The sequence below is a fragment of the Hippopotamus amphibius genome, chromosome X, assembly GCF_030028045.1.
Source record: "Hippopotamus amphibius kiboko isolate mHipAmp2 chromosome X, mHipAmp2.hap2, whole genome shotgun sequence".
NCBI lineage: Eukaryota > Metazoa > Chordata > Mammalia > Artiodactyla > Hippopotamidae > Hippopotamus > Hippopotamus amphibius.
The window spans coordinates 94057442-94076161 of NC_080203.1; the positions used below are offsets into that span (position 1 = coordinate 94057442).

At 54.1% G+C, this 18720-nt stretch overlaps 1 protein-coding gene across 6 annotated transcripts; it reads right to left on the minus strand.

Annotated features, from left to right (window-relative positions):
- Positions 1-40: 40 nt before the first annotated feature.
- CCDC120 (coiled-coil domain containing 120) lies at positions 41-15893 on the minus strand. Of its 6 annotated transcripts, XM_057718739.1 has the most exons (11): positions 10690-10788; positions 8023-8172; positions 7814-7904; positions 7538-7671; positions 6741-6881; positions 6079-6382; positions 5673-5735; positions 5049-5223; positions 4819-4917; positions 1810-2724; positions 41-1312 (listed from the first exon to the last, which is right to left on the minus strand). In XM_057718739.1, the coding sequence occupies exons 3-11, from the start codon at positions 7860-7862 to the stop codon at positions 1198-1200; spliced, it is 1995 nt and encodes a 664-aa protein (XP_057574722.1). In that variant the 5' UTR covers positions 7863-7904; positions 8023-8172; positions 10690-10788; the 3' UTR covers positions 41-1197. The 6 variants fall into 6 exon arrangements, with proteins under 6 accessions (XP_057574722.1, XP_057574719.1, XP_057574721.1 ...); XM_057718736.1 differs by lacking the exon at positions 10690-10788 and adding an exon at positions 15593-15893 and having other exon boundaries at positions 41-2724; positions 8073-8172; XM_057718738.1 differs by having other exon boundaries at positions 41-2724; positions 7850-7904; positions 8130-8172; positions 10690-12511.
- Between the last annotated feature and the right edge of the window lie 2827 nt (positions 15894-18720).

An 18720-nucleotide genomic window follows, 5' to 3' on the forward strand; every position in this document is an offset into this window, starting at 1 on the left:
GCAAGTAAAACCAAAGCAGATGACATTATCACAGGCTGTTTCCACAGTACTATATATTTTTTTCTTGTAAAAATACATTATCTAGTCTTAGCTAAAGATGTGGGCCCCCAAGGCAAGGCAGATAGGGAAGCAATGTATGGGTTCAGTTTACACATTTATTATAGAAATCCCCTTCCAGTGTGGGTAGTGTCTTGGGCCCAGATCCATTGGTACAAAAAGAAAAGTTTAACACCAGGTAAAGGGGGTAGGGGAACCCCCAGCTCCAGAACGTCACAGACAGGTATCATAGAAAACACAGCTTGTGTGAATTTGTTTAAAAAGTGGTGGATGGAAGGAAAGCCAAGGAAGACGTGACGTAACCTGTGGCGAGACGTCACTTGAGGATTTCACTGGCATCTACCCGATGCCAGGTTCCACCACCGCAGCATCCCAGGACACAACACACCCAATGGCTCTGCCCTTTGGTCCTCCTGCGGGGCCTCCTGATTGGGGATAGTCGGAGCAGAGGCTGCCGCCAAAGACTGGGCCATCTCACTCTGTGGGCAGAGGCAGCGGGCACAGACAGGCAGACAGGGACTGGGGCACCTTCAGGCACCCCTGGGGGAGGGAAAATGAACCCAAGCCCCCCACCCAAACTTCAGTCCTTCCAAATGTGGACAGAGACTTCATTCCTTCCAAATGTGGGCCCTTCCCCAAGAAAAACTGCCCCAGTGGGGGAGTGGCGGGGAGTTCTGCTCACACCAGAGTCTCCTGGCTGCCCCAAACTGGGCCCTGAGACCATATGGTCCATTTTGTAGAGGGGGTTCCTGAATGGAACAGGCTGGGCGTGGGGACAGGAATGAACCCAACCAGGACGAGATCACAGTTTCCCTTTTTATAAAATGTCTAGCGTTGGGGGAAGACAGTGAATACCTAAATCACAACTGTAAACAGAACTGGAGGAAGGGGCTTGGAGTCCCCATTACATTATCCCCTCCCTTTTAAGCTGGCAGAGAGCCCCCCGTCCCCAACACAGCATGAGAGGAGACGCAGGGTGTCAGACACCTTCGTGGGCCCACAGGGAGCCAGGGGCCTTGGAAGATCAGGTTGGTGTCCCCCAGGACCGAGAGCAACCACACCCCAGGGCTCAGCGAGGTCAGCTGTGTGCTCCCCAGACTGGAGTCATGCCCAAGCCAACAAGGGGCATATCAGAAGGGGTCAGACCAGTGTCCCTGGGGTCTGGGGGTCAGAGCTGGAGGACTGCTCCCCCTCTAGCGTCAGGTCACTTAAACGAGCGCTCAGCTCCGGGGGGTACAGGAAGTCCGCGTAGTATCTTTAGAAGGGGTAGCAGGAATCCGGAGGACAGGGTGGGAAGACAGAGGAGAGAGGAAAAGACAGACAAGACACAGAAAGAGAGAGGAAAAGAGGCTCGTTAAAGACGTGGAGGCAGGCACAGGACAGCACCTTTAGGCTCGCAAGTGTGGGGCACGGTGAAAAGAAGAAGAGAAAGGCGAGGGGCACAGGACATCCCTTCCTCCCAGCACCCTAGTTTCAAGGCTCATTTTCAGCTGACATGCACTGATTGTTCAAATATTAAAATTCTTGTAAAGCTTGGTGAAGAACTGCTGCTACCAGGGCCCAAGATACCCCTCCACCAAGACCCCACGGACTAACGCGGTCAGGCAGGGCCCAGTGACCCCGGGCCAAGGCTGCGGCTACTTCTCTTGCGGTCCACGTCATTAGCTACCATGACTAGATGCTCCCTGGCCTGGACACCTTTGCCACCTGCCTCAAGAGACCCCTACCCATCAGTAAAAGCATCCCCCATACCTGCCGGAGACAGGGGGCGCCGTGAAACTCCTTGAGTGCGGGAGCGGCGCCTGGCTGGGGGCCCCATACAGCGTCTGGCCCACCTCATAGCAGCGGGCATGGAGGAAGGGCGGGTGCTGCGGGCCCATGTGTGGGAGCCCAGGCCGGCGCTGGGGCCCTGCAGCCAGTCCCGAGTTCCGGATGTACCAGTCCCGCAGCCCCTCCAGGGCGAGGCTCTTGTGGCCGCTGCGCTCACCGGCTGGGGGCATACGGGCGGGTGGGGGCATCCACAGCAGAGGGTTGGGATGCACCTCTGGACCCTCGGCAGCCTCCAGGGTCAGGCCACAGGGCTTGGCGCGGGTAGCACGGCTGTGGGGATCCTTGCTGCGGAGGAGGGGGCTGCTGCCGTCAGCCGCATATACAGGCGGTGGGCCTGGGAGCATGGCGAGGAGCCCATCCCGGCGGGAGAGGGGTCCTGGGACCTCAGCTGCAGGCAGCAGGTCCCCCCAGCCTGTCCCGCCGCCACCGCGGGGCAGGCCCCGGTCCAGGGAATAGTCCAAGAAGAAGTCCCCACACACAGGTGGGAGCCGGGGGCCCCCGCGGGAGGCAGGAGCAGCTGAGCTGGGCCGGGCAGCCCGGGGAGGGTCGGGGGGACCAGCTGTGCGGGAGGAGAAGGCAGGGGTCGGTTGGGGGCGCTCATATAGCACTTCACTGCTCTTGCAGACCGGAGGACCGGCGGCAGGGGGAACCAGAGGCGCAGGCGGGGAGCCAGCTCCCCCACTAGCTGCCCGGTCCACCAGCAGGGCCTCGGAGCTGTTGCTGCGGCGGGTGCGAGCTGCGAAGAGGGAGGTGCGGTCAGAGACAGCGTCCGCCCGGGGGAAGCCCATCTGGGAGTCCTGGCTGCCGGACCACTGGCGAGAATGGAGGCCTTCAGGTCTGGGGGCACAGAGGTGGGGGTGATGGAAGAAAGGTCAGAAATATCAGGCAGATGGGATGAGTGCCCTCCCTATCCTGCCCTCTCTCTGAGCCTTCACTTCCACACCTCCAAAATGGGCTTAGGATTAGAAATTGTGTGTATAAAGGTGTTAGGGAGTGGCATGTAAAGGGCAGCAGAGGTCCTGCCACGGACTGGGGAGTAGAGCAGTTAAAACTGTATGGGGGGGGGGGCTTCCTAGGTGGCACAGTGGTTGAGAATCCGCCTGCCAATGCAGGGGACACGGGTTCGAGCCCTGCTCCAGGAAGATCCCAAAAAAAAAACAAAACTGTATATACTACCAACTGTAAAATAGTCAGTGGGAAGTTGTTGTATAACAAAGGGAGTCCAACTCGAGGATGGAAGATGCCTTAGAGGACTGGGGCGGGGAGGGTGGGGGGGACTTGAGGGGGGGGAGTCAAGGAAGGGAGGGAATATGGGGATATGTGTATAAACAGATGATTGAACCTGGTGTACCCCCCAAAAAATAAAAAAAAAATTAAAAAAGAATGAATAAGGCAAAACACGAAGAAACAGAAAAGAGGGTACAACCAATTGGGGGGAAATATTTGATACAAATATCATAGATCAAAAGTAATTTCTTTATTAGCTAAAGGCATACAAATAAGGAAAACGTTCAATGTTTAAATGTGTAATAGTTCACAAAAGTGTAAACAGGACTCAATAATAAACATATGGGCAACTACTTAACCACACACACACAAAAAAAACTGTATGGGGGTGCCTGGGATTGTTAGCTCAGAGGGAGATGGAAGTGTGTGTAGGGCTCCAGAGGAAATACTAGCAGGGGAGGGCAGAGGGCTCTCCGGAGCACATCTGACCCCTCATCCCCTGCTAAGGTGCTTCTCAGGGCTCCCAGCCTCCTCTATCATGAGGTCCTAAGCTTAGGCTAGGAATTCAAGACCCTTCCTGAATTCTCTCTCCCTTCATGTGTATGAACCACCCAAAACTATCATCCTAACAGCCACTATTCATAGAATGCAAGGGTCACAAGGATGGGGATTTTGTTTTGTTCACAGCGTGGAAAAAGTAGGCATTTAGTAAGTACATATTTGTTTAAGAAGTAGTAGGGGAAAAAAAAGTAGTGGAGTACCATGGTTAAAAGCACGGACTCTTCCAACTCGAGGATGGAAGATGCCTTAGAGGACTGGGGTGGGGAGGGTGGGGGGGACTCGAGGGGGGGGGAGTCAAGGAAGGGAGGGAATACGGGGATATGTGTATAAAAACTAATGATTGAACTTGGTGTACCCCCAAAAAATAATAAAAAAAAATTAAAAAAAAAAAAAAAAGCACGGACTCTTGAGTCAAACCTGTCTGGATTCAAATACCAGGTTTTCATTTTACTAGCAAGTTACTTAAGCTCTCTGTGTCTCAGTTTCCTCATCTCTAAAACGGGAGTAATAATAGCACCTACCTCATACGGATGTTGTGACAATTAAATGAGTTTGATACCAAGTAAAGCACTGATTCCTAGCAGATGGTAGGTACGCAGTACATGTTAACCAGAACTCATTTACGCCTACAGTATCTTCCACAGGCAGTATTATTATGCCCATTTCACAAATGAGGAGACAAAGATTCAGAGAAGGGAGATGACTTGCCCAAAACGCACAGAAAAGCCCATACTCAAACTCTGGTGCTTCTGCCCAAATCCCCACTCCCTTCTCCACCAAGACAACTCCTATTTACCTTTCAAAGCCCAGCCTTTCTTTTCTTTTCTCTTTCCTTTTCGGTCAATTAAATTTTTTTTATTTATAATGTGATATTACAGAAATACACATATGGCACATTCCAAAAGATATTTTACCTATATTTCTTTATCATGCAATAGGATGCATTATGAACAAAAGTCCTGAAACAAAACTAAAATTCTTGCATTTTCATACAACTGACATAGAAAATCAGAATACAACTGATATATTCAAAGCCCAGTCTTTCATGTCCCACAACCTTTGATAATGCTCTCCCCAACACGCCCAGTTAGAACTACTGGTTCCCTCCTCTGGTCCTCAAACTCACCCTCAGAGTCCACTTACTTGCAGAGCTGGGGGCCAGCGCCCCGGGTGAGGACAGGGGTGGCAGGCACACTTCGCCCCTCAAAACTGGAGGCACTCCTGGGCAGCGAGCGTGTGGGGCTAGACAGAGACGAGCAGGCCCAGGTGGGGGTCCAGGTTAGAGACCGTACCTACCAGCAGGCCCTCCTGCCAGCCCAGGCTCAGCTCCCACTCTTGGCTCCTGGGGAAGGAGGGGAGGGGCTCACCCTCACCTGGTGGGGCTGGCCACAGAGTTCCGTCGGCTCTTCAGATCCCCATAAAGATCCGATGGGGGTGGTTTCCATGGAGTTCGCCGCTCAGGGCTGCCCCCAGATACTGCCCGCAGCTGGTCCCAGGCCTTGGGTGGTGAAGGGCGCTCAGCCAGAGGGAAGCAGCCACGGGGCTCCTCTGGGTGGAAGGGAGAAAGTGGGGGAGAATTCAATGGGAGGGTGCCCGAAGGGTTGTGGGCAAAGCAAAGGGCAGGGGCTAGGGAGGTAGGGAGGGCTAAACAGGTAGGACAGGCTGAGGAGAAGCTAAGGGATGAGGAGAGAACTGGAGCTGATGGGGCGGGGAGGTGGGGGGGATTGAAGTGAAGAAGATGGGGGCTCCACAGGAGGATGGGACATGGCTAAAGAGGAGCTAAAGATGGAGGGTGGGGGGGCTTCCTAGGTGGTGCAGTGGATAAGAATCCGCCTGCCAATGCAGAGGTCATGGGTTCGATCCCAGCTCCAGGAAGATCCCACATGCCGTGGAGCAACTAAGCCCGTGCGTCAAAAAAAAAAAAAAAAAAAAAAAAAGATGGAGGGTGGGGGCTACGCATCAACAGACGGGGAGCTTTGAGGGACAGGGGTCCTCACCATTATCATGGCTGGCCCCAGACTCTGAGAGGGAGCTGCTCTCCGAGTGCAGAACGACGTCCTCTACAGGTAAGAAGGGGAAACCTGGGCCTATCAATGTGAGGTCTGGCCATCCCCTTACACCACTGGACAGTCCCCTCCCCATCCTGTACACTTCCCAAGAATCCACCTTTACCTAAATCCAAGACCACCAGAGGCTTGGTCCCTCACTTTCCTGATGCCTATTCCCAGTGGCCCCACCCTTGCCCGGGAGCCAGTTTACACAATTCCTCTTACTGGTAGGGCCCCTTAAGTTCTGCCTACCTCCCACTTTTCACTGGCTGCTCACCCACTCCATCTCTACCATGTCCCTTAACCAATGCCCACCTTCCCGCTTTCATCAGTGGGGTGATAGGGCTTGGCTCACCTTGGCTGAGCTGAGCAAGGCGTGTGCCCAGGCAGACTCCCTGGGCGGTGATAACGGTCCCGGTGGACAGCGGCAGGGGCTGGGGTGGCGGGAGCCCCGGGAGGCCGAGGTGGGCCCGGACATCCCCGAGCTGCTCCTCCAGCTCGTGCAGCCTCCGCAGAGCATCTGCCTGGACCTGGCGCCGGCGTCGGCGCTGCTCAGCGCTGAGCTCGGGGGCCAAGGCCAGGCGGCGGGCAGCGGCCGCAATCTGCTGCTGCACTGACACCTCGCGCTCCAGGGCCTCGAGCGCCAGCTCCTGCGGGACCTACCCAAGAGGGTGGGACAGGACCAAGTGTTGGAAATGGAAATGGACAAGCACCAGGACCAGGTGGTGGCAGGGACCAGCTACGCTGGAGGCAGGGCCTGCCCTTCCTGGGGGCAGCCTGTTCTCCCTCTGGGGACAGGGCCTGCGTTGATTAGGGCTGGGCCTCTTCATCTTCCTGGGGGTGAGACGCCTATCCTGACAGTTAGGGAACAGCATCCTCTCTCAGACCTGGAACCCACCTCCGTCAAGCTCCTCCCCTCTCCACCTCAGCCTCTCCTTCCCCTGGCTGCAACCCCCTCTCTGCTTCCTCCGGGCTTCTGTCCCACCGCCACCTGGCTCTGCACGCCCGTCTGCTCACCTTGGCGGGGCACAAGGAGTGGTGCGCTGGATTAGGGTGCAGTGGAGGGTAGGCACGGGCTGCAGGGGGCCGCCGGCGCACCAACTGGGGCCGCTCACCAGGCTCCAGCGGGCACTCAGGGGGCAGCTGGCCAGTCAGCTCCTGGGCAGGGGCAGGGGTCAGAGACTACCAAGGGTTAGGTGGGGGGATGCGGCAAAGCAGTAATGACCCCCAAAGGTACCCAGCCCTGCTCGACACCCATGCCTGTTATTTCTCTTCCTCCTCTCAATTCTCCACCAGATGGGTGTGCAGCAAAGACTCTCAGCCCCTCAGTGGCCCGAGTCCCAGGGGCAGTGGGCATGGGAAGCAGGGAGACCTGTTTCGGAATCCAGGATTTCATAGTTTTTATAAAGGTGACACCGTCTGTATTCTGCATATCATATGATATTCCCTTCAGGGCCTGGGCTGCATGCTCTGAACTGCATGATTATTTCTAGCAAACTGTGTGGACATTCACAGCAAGAGGGGGTAAACCGAAGCTATAAATCACCCCATGTCAATTCAGATCAGGTTTCACTGCCAAGATTTGGAAACAACTTGTTTTGTTTTTGAGGTATTTTTGGATTTCAAATTGTTGATAGGGGATTGTGGTAAAATATTACCATATTTTATTGATTCTAAGACATCCGAGCTGAGCTTTGGAGAATTTACAGCTCAGGCAAGTGGCTCAGCAATCACCCCACCACCTCAGTCTGCCTAGCTCAGTGCCTGCTCCTCACCACTACCCCCCACCGACACCCTTAGGGTCAGGCCCTTACCGCCTCCTGGAGACACACTTTTCGTAGTTCCTGAAGTTTCAGGCTCAGGGCCTCCTGCAGGGCCCGCTGCCGGTCGAGCAGCCCCCGCAGCCGCTCTGACTTCACTTGGGGGGCAGCCTCTCCAAACAGGGCAGCTGGACACAGAGGGAGCAAAGATTAGGGGGCAACCAGGGCATCCTGGAGCAGCTGTGGGGCCAGGGACCAACCCTTCCCACGTGAGCAGGTGGTGACTCAGAGCAGGGGAGGAGGCAGCAGGAGGGGGAACCGGACACCGACCTGAGGCATTGAAGGTGGGAGAGCTGATCAGCTGACCTTTGACTTCCATCCTGGTGCTGTCAAGAGGCCGCGGCTGATGGCTGGACAAGGCCTAGCAGTGATGCATGGGAGCCACTGAGGAAGCACATCTGGCGTGCACCCCCAACCTCTACCCCTACCCAGGTTCCCACACCCCAGCTGGGAATAAGGGCTACCCTGACCCCACCCACCTGCTTGGTCTGCCCTCTCAGAATCTGTGTCAATGTCAAGGCCCTGGTACCTTGGTTCCCTTCCCATTGAGTGGGAGCACAGCAAGAGGGGAGCTGGGCGGACTTACAATGCCTCCTCAGAGGCCCATGGGCCACAGTCAGGAGTCTTGCCTGGAAAAGGAGAATTAATGGTACAGATTCAACCAACTATAACAACAGTAGGCATTTATTAAGCACCTGGGTGCCTGCAACAGTTACCTTCTATGCCACATTTAATCTTCACAACCACCCTGTGATGGCAGCACTGTGATTATTATTACTCCCATCTTAGAGATGAGGCGAGCAAGACAAAAAGAGATGAAATAACCTGCCCACGGCTAAGGATGTAGCCAGGCCCCCCCCAGCTCCAGTCCAACACCCCTTACCAGAGGTGCTGAACCCCACCGATCCCTCATAAGCTCCCAGCCCATCAGGCCTCCAGGCCTTTGCGCAGGCTGCAGCTGCTGTCTGGAGTGCACTTTTTACCTCACGCCACTCCAGCCCCTGCTTCTCTCTTACATTCTGGGGCTTAATGTCACTTCTAGAGGTGGGCCCCCGCATTACGTCCCCTCACAACTGCTGTCAAACTGTGCCTTCCTTGTACATTCATGAGGACAGAAAACATATCAGTATCTCTGGCACTCAGAACACTTCTGTGCACACAGCAAGTGCTCAATGAATGTCTGCTGGGTGAATAAAAGAATGACTGTGGTCTGTGGGTCGCTATTTGTCCATCCGGCAGCCCTGGTGCGGCAGGGAGAGCATTCATTTGGCCTCAGGACCCCTCCAGCCCCTCCCCACACGCCAGCCTGTCTGGCACCCGGCATAGGGAAGTCACCCTGCTGGGACTGGGAGTGGCAAAGTCCACAGCTGCAGATAACAAGCTGACTGCCTCCTGCCTCCTTCTCTGCCCCCAGACGCCTTGGCTGACCATGGAGCCAGCCTTGGCTGGTCGCCAGCCCTGCCCTCATCCCTTCCTCTGGAGTTTGCTCCCTCCCTCCCACAGCCTGCTCAGTCTCCAGCTGGGCAGCCAGGTGACATCACCTCCTACCACCTGGCCTGATCTCAGTGGCAGGCGATTGGGAGGACCTCGTGAGGTCACAGATGCCCCATCCCTACCTGCCTCGCAGCTTGTCGTGACATGGTGGCCAGGTGTGGAGAAGACCCAGGCAGCCATGGAGGCATGAGTTCAAGCCCCTTCCCCATCTATGCACTGGGGGATATGGCCAAGCTGCTAACAGGGTGCCACTAGTTTCTTGGCAGTCCTCCTACCCACCATGGGGTCTGTGCACCTCCCACAAAGCAGGAGTTCCTTGTTCTCAACATCAGGGGCAGGGGCAGTCCCGAAAGCCTCTCTGCATATCCAGGTAGCAGCATGTGCTCTGCAGAAGTGCTCACATGCCCCCTTCTCCAAGGTCTGACACTGTCCGACATGGCAGGCTTTCCTTGAGGTCTCAGGTTAGCCTCCTCTGCCCCTAGGCTCCTGGGGTTCTTTCTTCCCCAGCCCCCATTTGGGTTTGAGGAACTCTCCCAGGGCTCCCCTAAACCTTTCTCCATCCCAACAGGAACCTCAACTCCTCCTCAGTGGGGCTGTTCACCAGGACTGGTCCCACATCCCACACTGGGATGCCTTGAGCCTTCCTCCCTGGGAGCTCGTGGCATCCTGGAAGTCCACGCGGGGTCCAGACAGGAACCCCGACTCCACCCTGTCAGCCTGACCTCAGGGACATAGCTAGGGCCTGAGTCATGGGGTCATCAGGCAGGCTAGACACCGGGTCAACGCCCCACACCCCCACTCCCAAGCCTCTGCCTCTGCTCCCTTACCCTCTGCACATTGGCCCGGGGGCCTGGAGCTGCCTGGTTCCCACCCAAAGATGGTGAGAAGGGGGAATTCCAGAAGTCCCCTCCCCAACACACGCCCATACCAGCCCCTGGGTCTCCCTGCTAGTGACCCTGTGTCCCCATCCTATCCCAGGATGGGCTGCAGCAAGAGAGCTGCAGAGGGCACCCCGCCACCCACCCAGAGGCGGGCCTAGCAGGTTTTTCAGGTCTGCCCTTCTGACACCACAGCCGAGAAAGAAATTCCTGGCTGTAATGACTGTTTACAACCAAGACACCTCACCTGGGTGGCACCCCAACACCTCAGTGGGACCCCCATTTCCACATCCTGCCATCTTTGGAGCAAATACAAACTCTCAGTGTCTGGGATTGTTCCCCACACTGCCCTAGAGGTCCCCTCCTTGTCCCCACTCTCGGGGAACAGTGGTGGGGGGGGACCAGGCAGGTGCCGGGAAGTAGTTTCTCAAGAGCCCAGTCTGGGATTTCCTAGGGGGCTGAGCCCCAGGCTGAGGTAGGGCAGAGGCTACTCCTGCAGGGGAGGAAGGGGGAGAGGAAGTAGAGGGGAATAGAGAAAGGGGACTCTGGCTTCTCTTCTCCCCCATCCCTTCCCCTCGTCTACTTCCGGCAAGGAATTGGCTTCATGCCAGGAAAGGAAACTGGACATTTTAGGCTTCGCCCCTCTAGCCAGGCCCTCCTTCCTCGCTGTGCCTCTAACCCAGACGTGGCTCTCTCCCGCAGGGAACTTCAGGACACCCCGTGCCCTTCTTCCCCCACCCCTCGCCCCCAGGCCCGCTGATCTCAGATGCTCACCAATGCCAGAGAGGTGCTGTGGGGTGACCTCAGGTATCTCAACGAAAAAAAAAATAGTTGTCTCGACCAGGCCCTGCTCCGGCTGGTAGTGGCAATAAGCGGGTGAGCTCAGTGGCGGATGCCTAGGCCGCCTCCCACTAGGCAATGGCCCAGCCTACCTGGCCAGGGACTGGGCCGGCCCATACCTTTTAACCCTTGCCTGCCTGACACCAGGGCTCGGGCCACCCTTAGGGGCTGTCTTGGAGCCAAGTCCCCTCAGGGTGCGCAGCATGGCCAGGAAGAGAGCCTGGACCTCCTCCCTCACCCCATACACCTAGCAGAGGACTGAGGAAGAAGGGCTAAGGGCCGTGGGAGCGGTGGCTGCCTCTGTTGCTACCCAAGTGCCCAAATCAGACCCTGCCCGCCCTAGGGTACTACCTGGGAGCCAAGGGATGGAGGTCTGGGGAGTTGCTAAGCACACAGGAGGACTGGGGTGTACATCGAATGTGTGTCTCTTCACAGCACTCATCACATTCCTGAGACCCCCCCACCCTTTCCTCCCAGGGCAAGGCAGGGGTGGGAGACGGTCTTAGGACAATTCCCACCCTCACTGGGGTAATAGTTTCCCAAGTTGGGACAGATGAGGTCCACTTTTCTAAGGAAAGACCATGTTTCAAGACCCTACCACCTTCTGCAGCTTCAGAAGAAATCATCCCAGCAAATGGAAGAAACACGCTGGTGGTTTAACCCCTCCTGACCCCTTACAAACCTGGGAGGATGGCACAGACCCAGTTCCTCATAGCCAGCTTGGAGAGACGAAAGCTGGGGCTTGCAGAGGTGAAGAGGCCCGATTCTGATCACAGAGGCATGAGAGCAGGTATAATCAGAACTCGGGGCGGGGGGGGGAGCGGGGTCCTGGGTTGCAGGCTGACAGAGGCAACTCCTGCAAGGGAGGAGGAGTGGGGAAGGGGGCTCATACTTCTTCACATCCAGGCTGGGTCTCCCCAATTCCTCTTCCCACCCCCTGGGGCATTTCTGGCCAGGAGTCAAGGAAATGGAGGGCTCTGAGTCTCTGCGATGTACTGTTTCCCCCACACTACCACCTGGGCTTTGGGCCTGCCCTGGCATACACCACACATCCTGAGCTCCATTCGGGACCATCTGCTCTGTGACCTCAGGGCCCAAGCCCAACCCAGGCCCCAAAAGCAGCCCATGCCATGATGTGAAAGAGCAGAGTGAGGAAAGCTCCCTCCCCATTTGGCAGGTGGGCCAAGCCTGGAGAGGAACTTGCTCTGTATCAACAACGCCCAGTCTACATGCTACTGAGGCCTCCCGCCACCCTGCCCACCTTTCTTCCTGGGTGTGAGATTTCCGGCATGGGACACAAAGGCCCCTTTCATCACTCCCCCTTCTTCCTCCCTTTACTGCCAGGGGCTGATGGGGGCAGCAGCCACAAGGTGGGCAGCTGGATGTTGGTGGGGAGCATCCTCTCAGCCGTGGCCCCTCCCACCTCTTGTGGGACACCACGGATGCTGGGAAGGCGGATGTTTATAAAATCAGAGCCAAAAATTCCCTGGTGGTCCAGTGGTTAGGACTCCGTGCTTCGATTGCAGGGGGCATGGATTCGATCTCTGGTTGGGAAACTAAGATCCTGCAAGCCGTGCGGCATGGCCAAAAAACAAAACAAAACAAAACAAAACAAAAAACAGAGCTGAGAGGGACAAGGGTATCTTGCCGGCAATGCAGATTGAGTCTCAAGGCTTAGATCTCCGCATCTGGAAGACAGGTAAACAGTGCTAACAGAGCCAACAGAGGCCAAAATAACTTTAGACATTTCAAAGTGCAAGAAAACTCATACCACATCATTAACAACTGTTAATAACTACAATAATAAACTCAGGCAGAGGTGGGCTGGGGCGAGAGTAAGGAGGGAAGAGCAGGTAACTGGGTCTCTTGGGCCAGGCAGGGCGGGGTCACCCACACACATCATTGCCCTGGTCCACAACTTTTAACAGCCCGAAGACAACCACCTCTAAGCCCCACCCCAGCGGGGACCAGAGCCTCCTGTGGCCTCCCATACGGCTAGCAAGTAGTGGGTCTGGGATTCAACCCAGCTCTGCCACTTCCTGGCTGTGTGACTGCTTGGACAAGTCACTCAACTTCTCTGTGCCTCAATGTCTTCATCTGTAAAATGGGGGCGCTGACAGCAGTATATAACTCACAGGGGGGTTGTGAATATGACAGGAGCTAAGACATTGAAAGCTTGCGTAGGACAGTGCCTGGCCCGCGGTAAATGCTCAATATGTATATGTAATATGTCATACATAATTACAAGTATTTCTCCCAGTCCAAACTCAGGAATCAAATACACACACACACAGACACAGACAGACAGACAGACAGACAGACACACACACACACACACACACACTTTGAGACAGAGCTGGTATCCCTCAGCCTTGAAACCCTCCCTACTTGCTGCCCAGATATAGAACCCTCCCTACGTGCCAAACCAGACATATTTGAAACAGAGCTGTTTTCCCTCATTATCCAACCTCTCCCTACTCAACATCAAAAATGCGGGAACCAAATATATCCAGAAAAATTGTCTGAACTCTCACTATCCAAATACAGGAACTGAATGGATTTGGATACATTTTTGAGATAGGACTGGTATCCCTCACTCTCTCAGCCTTCCTTACTCACCAGGCAAAACAGAGAAACCAAATATATTTATATACTGTGGTACCCTTACTATCCCAACTCTCACCACCAGAGCACAGGAAAATGAACAGATTTGAATACATTTCTGAGCTAGAGTCATTATCCCTCGTTATCTGAGTTCTCCCTACTCACTCTGTAAAATGCAAAAACAAAATAACTTCAGATAACTTAGTATCTTTCACTGTCTGAACTATCCAAACTCTCCCTCTCAGAACTTGGGTACCAAATATATTGGGACAGTGAGGGATGTGTGTGTTGTTATTAATAGGTTTCAATAAATGTTTTGGATAAATGAAACAGGTCTGATATTTTATTATTCAAACTGTCACTATTCTCTATGAGAAATACAGTAATAAAACATAATTGAAGGACATGTTACCTCCTCACTATTCAAATTCTCCCAATCTGTCCTCAAAATCAAGGAGATTCAGACAGTGAGAGAACTTCATATTTTTCTTGTTGTTGTTACTGTCACTACTGGATGAGCCTGATTCTAACAGAGACCCCCCCCCAACACACACAAACCTGCCCCACAGATGTAGGATGGACTTAGCATCAAGATTTGTATTGCTTACTGCTGAGAGGAGGAGGATAAACTCCTGCCCCCATCCTACCCCTACCAAAGCCCTGAAGCCTCTGGCCTATGACTTTTTTCAGGCCAGGAAAGCAGGGATCATAGCATCTAGGATCAAGACCAGGAGATGGGGGTAACATGACCTAGAAGGCTCACACATACCCTTGAGTCCCCCACCCCTACATGGGGCAGCCCCCAACCTAGCAAGGCGAGAAACATGACCTGGACCTCACAGACTCCCAGAGTCATTGAATAATTTAGGGTGTTCTTTCACACTTGGGGAGGGTGGGGGGCACAGGAACAGTTCCATGCCCTCCTGGGGCAGGGAGAGAAATGCAAGCTCTGTGTGAGATCACTGGGTAGGGGAAATCACATGTGAAAACTCCCTCAGGCACACAGGGCCCACAAGGCTGCTTGCTCTTGCTCATGCTAAGAGAAGCATCTGAGATGAATTTCAGAGATAATGAGTGCAGTGGAACCTCCAAGTTCAAGGGCAGGGTATAATGGAACCCCTGTCGTTCTGGGCTCAGAGGAGATGGAAAGTGGGTGTTATGAAGGAGGGAGATCTGAACAGAGTGCAGGGCATGATAAGGGGCAAAGCAGGGGCCTGGGGTTGGGACAGGATGAAGGAACAGGACAGAAAAGAGTATAAGGGACAAAAGAGAATCAGAGTCATTGTAGGATGGAGATCAGAAGATAAGTCAGAGAAGGATCCAGGACACTGGCCAGGGGATGGGATGGACTGAGGTTCAGGACAAGGGCCAGAGAAAAAGTAGGGAACAATAGGGGACAAAAGAGCAGGACAGGGATCAGGGTCAGTATAAAACGGTACCCAGAAGACATGATGGGGGACAGGTCAAGACAGCGGTCAAGGAAGAAGATAGGGAAAAGCACAGGTTCAGGATGGAGGTAAGGAACAGGAAAAGACCGGGACAGAATGAGGATAGGAACGAGGACAGTGATGGACCAAGAGAAGACAAGGGAAAACAGCATAGGTTTGGGGGCAGGGATACGGCAGGAGGCAAGAGGGACAGTCTAAAGGTGGTGGGCCAAGATGCAGTTCAGGAGTCAGGAGGGGGACCCAGGGGACAGCACAGGGTGGGGAGAAAGTACATAAGTCAGAGGTCAGGAATCAGGACAGATCTGGATCAGACTGGGGTTAGGGGGATAGGACATGACTGGAAAGGGTTCAGGGACTGGAGAAGAGTTTAGGGAATAGGCAGGTCAAGCATCAGGACAGAAACTGGGGTGATCAAGACAAGGCAAGATGAGCTTCAGAGATGGAACTGGGTCAGGCAAGTATCTGGGGTCAGGTCAAGGACCCTGAGAACAGAACTGGATGGGGTCTGGGGTCAGGACTGGATTTAGGGGGACCAAACAGGGGTTGAGGATCACATCAGGCCAGAATATGGTAAGGTCAGGGATCAGACCAGAGGTCCTGGGGCCAAGACTGGCCGGGGTTCAAGGTGAAAAAAAGATGTAGCCAGCCAGTTAAGGCAGGGGTCGAGGGAAAGACCACGGGGTCAGAGGTCGGGGGTGCGCGCGCAGGTACAACGCCGGTCCGCGTTTCCGGGCCTTCACCCCGCCCTGTCTCCTCCCTTCCAACCCCAGGCGGGCGTTACTCACCTAGGGTCCTCGCCCCGCGGCGTAGGCGGGGTCGGTGCAGGCCGGGAGGGGTGGTGGGCGCGCCCCGCCCTCGCTGCCCCCAGCTCGTCCCCGACTTGTGCCTACTCCCCTTCCGCGCCCTGCCCGTGGGCCGCGTTCGGCCGCGCGACTGTTAACCGTGGGGGCCAGACAGGGGGCGCGGGGAGGGTGGGAGGAGAGCACCCGCTCGGCCGCGGGCGGTGGACCCCGGCCCCCCACCTTCAACTCAGGTCGGTCCGCTGCCGGCGGCACCGCCACCTCCGCCGCTGAGCGCGAGCCTGGAGGGGCGGGGGGGGGGGCGGGGGGAGAAGGGGGGCGGGGCGCGAGACCACAGCAGCGGCGGAGACCAAGTGCGCAGGCGCCAGTTCGGGTCTTCGCTTTTCAGGCCCTGGGAGCGCCAGGAGCGAACCAGTTCGGAGCGCGTGCGCACACGCTTTCTCGAGGGCCTTGGAGCGGTCCCCTACCGAGGCCACGCCCCCTCAGTGATCAGACTAGCGCCCCTCACCCCAATCACCCCGCAACGAACACCCAAGCATTCCCCAGACTGCCTTCTATCAGCCGCCACCACACCTCTAAATTCCCCAACTACCCTTCGTGCCTCAAAATGCACTCCAAACCACACTCCATCATCTCCTAAATTGTATCCCCAAACTATTGTCCATTGATCCCAACGCAGTACCCCCAATCTGCCTTCCTTGGACACTGAAGCTGTACGAATAAGCTACCCTCTCATACGCCCAAGTTGTTCCCCCAAACCATCTACAATCAGCCCTGAAACCGTTAACCTCCAAAGACAACTTCCAAATCACCCTCCATCTACCCTCAATGTGCACCCAAAACACCCTCCATTGACCCTAAACCACTCTCCATGTACCCTCCTAACCATACTCTCTTGATCCCCAAATGGCATTAAAAAGCCCTCAGCACCACCCCAAACATTCTCAACGACCTTTGGCATGGCCCCCACATGCACCCCAAATCAATTCCAACAGTCATCTGCTCTAACTCCAAACCATGTTCCATGAACCCCACCACCACCACCACCACCAAACCTTCCACTGACCAACCCCATTGCCAGCAAAACTACCTTCCAACAGCCCCTATCATTATCCCATATACTCCCAACTACTCAAGGTGAGATCCCCCAACTGCACTTCGAACTACCCTCCAATACCCTCTCCACCTCCAAATCACATTCCACTGATCCAAACTCCGACTCCAACAGTCCTCAACAAACCTCCAAATAACCACTAACTTTCTTTCTGCAGTTACCCAACTGAACCTCCAAATCATACTCCAGTGACCCCAAATGGGTCCCTCAAGCCCTCCAGTGACCCTTACCCACACCCTAAGTCATTCTTCAGTGACTGTAATACATTACAAAGCATCCTCCAATGATCTTTCCTTAAAACAACTTAATTGAGGTACAAGTTACATACCATAAAAGTCACTCATTTTAAGCATGCAATTCAATTATTTTAGTAAAGTTACCAAAGTGTGCAGCAATCACCACAATCCAGTTTTAGAGCATTTCATCATCCCTATAAGATCCCTCATGCCCAAATACATTTAATCCCTGTTCCCATTCCTAGTCCCAGGCAACTGCTAATCTACTTTCTGTCCCTATAGATTTGCCTTTTAAAGGCAATACGTGGTATGTGTATGGCTGATTCGTTTGGTTGTGCAGTGGAGGCTAACACAACATTGTAAAGCAACCATACGCTAACAAAAATTAACTTAAAAAATAAATGCAATATGTGGATTTTTGGTATTTGGCTTCTTTTACTTAGCATAATGTTGTTGAGGTTCAGGCATGTTGCAGCATGTATCAGCAATCTGTCTCTTTTCTTGCTGAGAATAGTATTCCATCCAATGATCTTTAACGGCTCCCCAAATCACCCACTGTTACTCAACTATAATGCATAAAATCCCTCTGACATCCAGACCTCAAAACAGGCCACTAAACTTCATCCTAGACTCTACCTGCCAGCCCTTAACTATATCCCCAAACCAAGCTATTGATCCTTAAACTTCATCACTAAACCACCCAACCAGGTCCTCACCTTCACCCCCAAATCTTCCAACAGACCCTACTTTACCCTCAACCTGCCCTCTAACTCCCAAGAATATCCCCAAAAGTGCCCTTTCCATGATACCCAACTCTAATCCCAAACTACTCTCCAATAATTACAAACCTCACCTCCAAATTTCTGTCCCAAGAGCCCCCAACTCTTCCTCCAAATACCCCTTAACTACCTTCCCTTGGTCCCACAGCTACAGCCCCAAACCATACCTCCAAATCACTCGTCAGTGACAGCTAGAGCTGTCTTAAATTACAGCAGCCTCCATATCCGCTGGTCCCACATTCGGGGATAGGGAGGGCCAACTGTACTATGCCATTTTATATAAGGGACTTGTGCATCCTCAGATTTTGGTATTCACACATGGGGGTGTCCAAGAACCAATCTCCCCACAGATACCAAGGGAAGACTGTACATGCAACTACACCCACAGAACATCTTCCAATTTTCTCCAACCGTACCACCCAAACCACCCTCCAAGAACTCCCAACTATACTTCCAAACCACTCTCTGGTGACTCCCCCAACCCCACCTCAATCTTCCCTTTGATGGCCCCAGCTGTACCCAAGCAATTTCCAATGCCCCAATTATACCCTCAAACATACCCTCAGTCACCCCCAAGCATACACCTAAGTCCCTCCAACAACCCGTAATCTACCCCTAAGCCATCTGTATTAGCTTCCTGTGGCTGCTGTGATGAATTACCACAAATTTGGTGGTTTAAAACATAAGAAAAAATTTTAAAACAACATAAAAATTTTATTCTCTCAGTTCTGGGGGCCAAAAGACCAAAATCAAGGTGTCAGCAGGGCCATGCTGCCTCCAGAGTCTCTAGGGGGAAATCTGCTTGTTGCGTCTTCCTCTTTTGGTGGCTATCAGCATTCTTTGGCTTGTGGTCACATCACTACAATCTCTGCTTGATGGTCACATTGCCTTCTTTTCTGTCAAATCTGCCTCTGCCTCCCTCTTATGAGGACACTGGTTACAATTAGAGTTGCCTGGATAATCCAAGATAATCTCTCCATCTCA

What these genes read in the sequence shown, in the direction of transcription:
- CCDC120 (XM_057718739.1), bottom strand. Translation starts at nt 7,862, where the DNA reads ATGGAAGTCAAAGGTCAGCTGATCAGCTCTCCCACCTTCAATGCCTCA. An exon ending in CCTTGCTCAGCTCAGCCAAG is followed by an intron (nt 5,736 to 6,078) that starts GTGAGCCAAGCC and finishes TCTTACCTGTAG; the next exon opens with AGGACGTCGTTCTGCACTCG. An exon ending in GCTGGCCCCCAGCTCTGCAA is followed by an intron (nt 2,725 to 4,818) that starts GTAAGTGGACTC and finishes CTGTGCCCCCAG; the next exon opens with ACCTGAAGGCCTCCATTCTC.